The 6,947-nt window shown below is 48.7% G+C and overlaps 1 protein-coding gene across 1 annotated transcript; it reads right to left on the reverse strand.

Moving 5' to 3' along the window:
• Positions 1–342: 342 nt before the first annotated feature.
• Positions 343–1,822, reverse strand: LOC124679065 (pentatricopeptide repeat-containing protein At5g61800-like). Its single transcript, XM_047214893.1, has 2 exons — positions 561–1,822; positions 343–472 (listed from the first exon to the last, which is right to left on the reverse strand). Exon 1 carries the CDS (start codon positions 1,817–1,819, stop codon positions 1,043–1,045), a length of 777 nt encoding a protein of 258 aa, XP_047070849.1. The 5' UTR covers positions 1,820–1,822; the 3' UTR covers positions 343–472; positions 561–1,042.
• Between the last annotated feature and the right edge of the window lie 5,125 nt (positions 1,823–6,947).

Raw genomic sequence — 6,947 nt, forward strand, 5'->3', positions numbered from 1 at the left:
GATGCATCCATGAACCATACAAAATCCATGAAGTTACAGATTGGGCTCATAGCACAAACCAGAGAACTGAGCAACACATGTATGTTTCCACAACTTCATTTCCCTTCAGCGATTTGCCAATAGCCTCTCCCCTCCCTGTTCTCGGAGAAGTAGGTCCTCGAGAAAAATCGAATCCACGAGAAAGGAGAGGGAAGCAAGGTTCGGTTCATGCATTCTGCTCCGAGCCATGGAGATGTACATCATCGAGTAAGTGTCTTTCTGCGACAGATTGGATGACGAAGTGGTGTCCCACCTCCCCGTCCCCAGCTCTGCGCCCTGTCTGCACCAACGAGCGACTTGTCTCACCTTGAATCCTTGATTATTGAATGTTGTGTCCTCTTCAACTCTGTACTCTGTAGCACATAAGTTTCTGCGACAACCCATTACCCATAGATCAACTGAACTACAATACCAAACCGAAGAACAGCGAGATCTGCGAATTCAGGGCTGCATCAAACTGCTAGCCTTCATTGGCTTGAAAGCAAAGTGGGCTGCGCCAACTAGGCATGACAAAAATATACCTGCACCTGGCCAGAACTTTTCCTCATCCCTTTTCAATTTATGCTCTGGCTTCATTTCCATCAGAAGTTCAGCATGAGCAGTTGATTTGCAAGAACATCTACCTGCCAAAGAAGTCCAAGAATATGTAATGTCATGCAATGGCGACATGCCTGTGACTGCAAGACGAATCCCTAACAGAATTGATAGTTCACCAGTGACAGTTCACACTCGCACTTTTAGAGTAAAGTCTGCAACACAAAGAGGCCCGAGTTTTGAAGAACAGAGTGTGAGATTTGGCCTATACAAGGAGTTCAAACCACATGGCCTTAAATCTTAAAATACTGGATTTATTCACAGTGAAAACTGATACCTTGCCAGTCGACACAAGTCATTGCGGCTCCTAGGAGTAGCAGTCCTCTTACTGAATCAGTTTCTATTTTGCAGTGGTGACCGTCTAGGTAGAATCTACAGTCTGCGATCAGCCAGCATACTGTGTGCTATGCTAGTGGTCCGCCGTAATGGAACTGCAACCAACATTTCTCCTAGCAATCCTTTCATCCATCAATCTCCTAACCCTGGCAACATCCTCCCACCTAGCAGCATCTGCATAGATCCCGGCCAGGACAGAGTACACCCCGCTGTCTTGAGGGTTGAGCTCCAGCAAGTGTGTTGCAGCAACCTCCGCTGCTTCCACGTTCCCGTGCATTCTACAACCAGCGAGTATACCTCCCCAGACGTAAGTGTCCCCTTCTGTTGGCATCTTGTTGACCATCTCCATTGCTTCCTCGATGAGCCCGGCTCGACCAAGCAAGTCAGCCATGCATCCATAATGCTTGAGCTCCCGAGGCACACCGTGCTTGCCCTCCATCTCGGAGAAGATCCTCTTTGCCATGTCAACGAGGCCAGCATGGCTGCACCCAATCAGTACCCCTAAGAAAGTGACTCCATCCGGTCGAATCCCCTGAAGCAGCAGCATCCGGTTGAAGTACTCGAGTGCCACTGTGCCATGCCCGTGCATTGCCAGCCCGACGATGAGCGCGTTCCAAGTGAACACGTTCCTCGCAGGGCACGAATCGAAAACCTCTCGGGCAACGTCGACACGCCCACACTTTGCGTACAGATCAACGAGCCCTGTACACAGGAACACGTTTGGCCGGGGCCTGGTTTGCGTTATGTACTCGTGGACCTCTCGTCCCTTCTCTAGCGCCCCGAGCTGCGCGCAGCATGACAGGGCTGCGGCCAGTGCCACGTTGTCTGGCCTGAAACCCTCGGTCCTCATCCTGTCGAACAGCCCCATGGCCTGCTTCCAGCTTCCAGCCTTTGCGCACCCGGCTACGACCGTGCCCCAGGACACGGCGTCCCGCTGCGGCATGCGGTGGAACTCCTTGATGGCAAGCCCCAGCAGGCCAGCCTTGATGTACCCGTCCATGAGAGCGTTGTAGGAGATGACGTCCGGCGCGTGCATTTGGTCGAACACCCTGCGCGCCGAGTCCGGGAGGGCGTTCTTGGCGTAGAGGGAGACGAGGGCGTTGGCGACGTGCGGGAACGGGAGGAGGCTGCGGGCCACCGCGACGGCGTGGAGGGAGAGCGCGAGCGGGAGGTGGGGGCGTGAGGAGGCGGCGACGGAGACGGCGAGAGGGAGGGAGTGTCGGGTGGGCGGCAGTGAGAGGCGGAGGGAGGAGCGGAAGAGGAGGAGTGTGGAAGGGCGGCGGGCGCAGTGGAGGCGAGAGTAGGCGATGAGGAGGAGGGTGTGGGTGTCGGGATTGGGGAGGGAGAGGTGGCCGGCGACGGTGGCGAGAGCGTGCGCGGCAAGGAGGCGGCGGATCGGGAGGCGGGCTTGGCGGCGGGGGAGGAAGAGGAGGTTGGGGAGGGAATGATAGGGCGGAGGGAGGGAGAGTGATGGCGCCATTTTCGTTGTGGAGGTTATGCTGCGTGAGGTTGTGTAACATGATCCCTCCAGAACGAAAGCCAGCCAAACGGCTTCACCAGCATTCGTTACAGAACCTGCCGCAACAACTATTGCCTGGCTTTCATGAATGAATCATGATCCCTAGCAATGCAAGCCCAGCCATGAACATAACATTTCCGGGAAATAGAAAATTGTTGTTGAGTCCTATTCCCTCCAGGTCAACCGCTTTTCTTGTAGAGTTCTGTGTAGAACATTTTGTTCCTGGGTTAACCATATGGTCACCCAAGAACTTACCATAAATGTGCAAGTACTCCAAAAAAAATATTATAAAATGGGTTGTAGGGGCTACTAACTTGTCCTCATGCGCAAATATCCACAAACTTGCAAAATGGGGTGGAGTGACCCTTAGAGCACAGCGTCGGACCGAGGCGGCCGCCCGCGAGCAAGCGAGGCTCACCCTGAACGAGGAGTTTCGCCGATGGTTGCTTGTTCAAAGTTTTTTTTGAGCCACCATATGGGGGGCGCCGGTGTGGGAACAACATCCCCAAATAGAGGATGTAGTACCGGCGCCCCCATACGGCTGTGCTAGTGCTCCTGCCGGCGCTTATTTGGGAGGCACCGGTGGAGATGCTCTGACTTTGTTTTATGGTGAAAAAGCCATTACAACATTCGGTCCAACAATTTTGCAAAAGAAAGCCTAGGTCTTGATAAAACGAGTCTTTTGGTTCTCCATTTGTTTGGTCGGTAAAATAGTCATGGTGGTCATGTTTTATTTGGATTTGTTATTTTTCATCTTCTAGTCCGAACCAGAAGCTTGACCTAGCATGATTGGCAGAAACGAGTCTTTTATTTTCCATCGCGTCCGTTGCTGGGGGGATGGCGCCATCGCCGTCGCACGTCCTCCATGATGCCGACCAAGACTTACTTGAAGCAATTCGAGTAGGATGGGTTGCATGACTACAATAGCCCCCCTCTCACAAGTCACAACAACCTTATTTTGCAGTTCTCAGGGTGGGGTTTAGGACGGGTTGTAGGGTAGATGATCCATGCCAGTTAGGGGTGGATTCAATAGAAGTCCTATCATAGAGGGGCGTGAAAGGGTGGTTGGCTCTGTTCTCCTAACGTGGAATAGACTACCCCTACTGCTAATGGGCCACAGATAATAATCGGGGAAAGAGCAATACAGAAGGACAAACCTCGTATGTGGGTTGCAATAGCGGTAGATCTTGCCGGGCGTGAGAAGCATGGGCGTCACAATGTCAAAGAGGCACTCAAAGTGCCACACTTACTCGATGACATCGTGTGCCACGTTGCAGACATGGAGAGTCTTGGTTGCCCTCTTCTGGAGCTAGACAAGTGACAAACCAACTTCTTTATCACGGTGGGTAGCACCCCATGTTGGCACGCCTAGGCCACCACCAACTGGAACTCTCCACGGTCGGGGATAAAGGCCTCGAGGAACTTGCAGATTTCATTGATAGAGATGATCTCCTCCACCGCTCTCTATGTCCCCCCCCTCCCCCCCGCCCTCCCCAAGCAACACATCCACAACTTTTGCCGCCATATTGCGCATGAACAACTTGAGGGTGGCCTCCTTGCCCGATGACATGGATTTCTGGTCCCACTAGAGAGACAAGAGAAATTCAAAGGAGAAGAGCAACATGAGAATGGGGATTTAATTTGCCCCGTCTATGTTTTAATCAAAGCGAGGACCATCAAGTGAATTCCTTGGAACTGGTGGGAGGGGTTGGTTCTCTGGGTTTCTTCAAAATAGCCGGACACGTGCGTGTGCCAGTTGCATGGCGTTGTAGGCATCGGACCATCAATGATTCATACAAGAAAGAACCCGAAATACAAATTTAAGGGCTACACCTCGTTGTAGCCAAATTATAACTTTCAAGGTAAAACACGGATCTTGAGGTAACACTAGATGGTCGGTGATAAGAGGTGTACCTAGCAGGGGGTTCAAAATTTGGGAAACTCAAAAAATAAAGCACCTAAGTTGCCAACCGTCACGTTAAAAGAAGGAAATCAGAAATCTTATTCGTAATTAGTAGTTAGCTGTACCGGCAGTTGGTCCAACTAAATGGAGATGTGCCTGCAACCACCACAAGCATGCCCGATGGATGTAATAATCAGGTAATTGGATGCGTGCATGAGGATTGTGCCATCGCCCATATGCTACCGAAAATAGTTCGAAGAGAGTCATGTCGGTAACGTTCAAATAGGCTGTTTTTTTTGGAGCAATGCCCAAGTAGGGCAAAATGTGGCGATGACATGCGCCGGGCATTAAGCCGCGAGATGGCGGGGGATGAAATTTTTCTGGCCCGGTTTGACGACAAAGCTGGTATCACATCCTCTATTCGGCACCCCGAGGCTTTGGCACATAGGGAAAAAAATTGTCTTGTCTTCTAGCACCGGTGGTTGCAGGGCCCAGATCTTGGTAACTGGTTGATCACATCTACTATGGCAACGGATCATCGCCCTCGTCTCCCATAACAACTCGTCTCTTTCCTATTTGGTGTGGGATCCACACTCTTGTCTCAGGAGACAACACTTTCTCCTATCCATATTCTCCGACATAGCTCCTCTCGCTCATCTCCCATGTAGGAGGCAAATCACCTTCCCCTCCCTACTCTCTACCCACCGTTAGTGCATATTTTGTAGGGTCGATTTTTTAAATATTCATTCAAGATTGATTGCCTAAGGTTGACCAGATTCGTCTTATCAATCATACATCGGCATTCCTAGGTGTTATTTAGGCATGGATCCTACGGGTTCACTCACAAAAGAGCAGTTAGGCGCAATGTATTTCTAGAGTCACATCTTTTTTTTGAAAAGGTACTACTCACGTATGGTATGGTCCTGTGATGACCTGAGATTAGGAGAGGATGGCAAATATAAACTAGATCTACAACTGGAACGATGTAGAGGCTGTACAAATTCTTCAAAGGAGAAGAACCCCTTTTTGAATTTTCAAAAGGTTTTGGAAATGAGTATTGTTGCAGGATAGTATCCGAAGCAATGTGCTACTCCGTATGTTTTTTCATGTTGTATGTGGTAATTAGAGGTCCAGAGTGACCCAGAACACATCCATGAGATCTGCATAGATAATATCCCGCTATTTAAAACAAGTCTTGTTTACAGTTGGGGAGCTTAAAGAAGAGATGGTCAAAGCACCAATAGGTTAAAGACCGTTGAAGATGCGAGACATCCCTAGATGGTATCCATATTTTCAAGATGAGCAATACCATTGTTTTTCATTTCATCACACGACTATATTGGTCTGAAACATGAATATTTGTTCGTCTCAGGGTTGTATATGTGCAATCAATAGTACTCATGTGACTGCTAGAGTGTCAAGATCAACGTCAGCAACATTCAAGAGAAGAAAGCACTACACCAGCCAAAATATGCTTGATGTTGTTGATTTCGGTCTCAAGTTCACATATGTGTTAGATGGTTGGAAATGATCAACGCATGATTCAAGCATTCTTGCTGATAGCTTGGCTAGAGATGGCATAAATATCCTTGATGGTAAATTCTACCTAGGAGATAGGTATATGTTGTCTTGGGATTCTTTCAACCTTCAGAAAAATCAGGTACCATCTTAACGAGTTCTCTACAAGGCGCACTATCCTAATAATAACAAGGAATTTTTCAATCTCACAACACTCCAGGTTTAGATTTACTCCACTCTTACACACCCAAGTTAATTTAGTCTTGCAAGTTGTATTCTTCACAATCAGATCTTAGGGTTTGGGCTTGATGAGCATGCACCATATGTGTTGGTGTAACCACTGATGACATTGACTCTGTCCATGGTTGAAGGTTGGAATACCAAGAGGATGAAGTGGGCAGAGGACTGGATTAGTTTCCATATCTGAAGTAGCTATGACTAGTCTGAAAGCAACTTTAATTTTTTTCCTAGTTTGTGGATTCAAGAGACGTAATTACTCCATGGGTTCCATATTAATTGTTATGGATACGAATGCTATATAGATACATTTCTATTTTTATGTATAGATGCATCCGTATCCGCGGCAACTAATATGGTACAGACGAAGTTCTTTGCACAGAAAGGTAGACATCTATCGATTGCAGAAGTGCCCCTCCATGCATATCCCACACTAGCAGAGAAAAATAGTCTCTTTAGTGGGAGCTAACTCGACAGTTGGTCTCTGTGACTGTAAGGATAGAAAGGCTGCATAATTAAGCTTCCTTTATGGGTAAAGTCTCAGGTGGATCGGCCGAATCCACTACAGCATGGCCTACAAAACATCCACCATACGCCTAGACTTTAGAATATGTATGTAGTCTATATAAGCAGAGACTAAGCAGAGGTTAGATGTATCATTGCTCATTCGGACTCAAACACTAAGAACTGGTGGCCGTGGTAGGGTAGCTAGTGCCGGAAGGAGATGCGGAGGCAGAGAGCAGAGGAATACTACTCGCGCTGCTGCACGCATCGAGCAGCTAGCTAGCGCTGCGGGCACGA

The sequence above is a fragment of the Lolium rigidum genome, chromosome 7 (assembly GCF_022539505.1).
Source record: "Lolium rigidum isolate FL_2022 chromosome 7, APGP_CSIRO_Lrig_0.1, whole genome shotgun sequence".
In the NCBI taxonomy this organism is placed as follows: Eukaryota; Viridiplantae; Streptophyta; class Magnoliopsida; order Poales; family Poaceae; genus Lolium; species Lolium rigidum.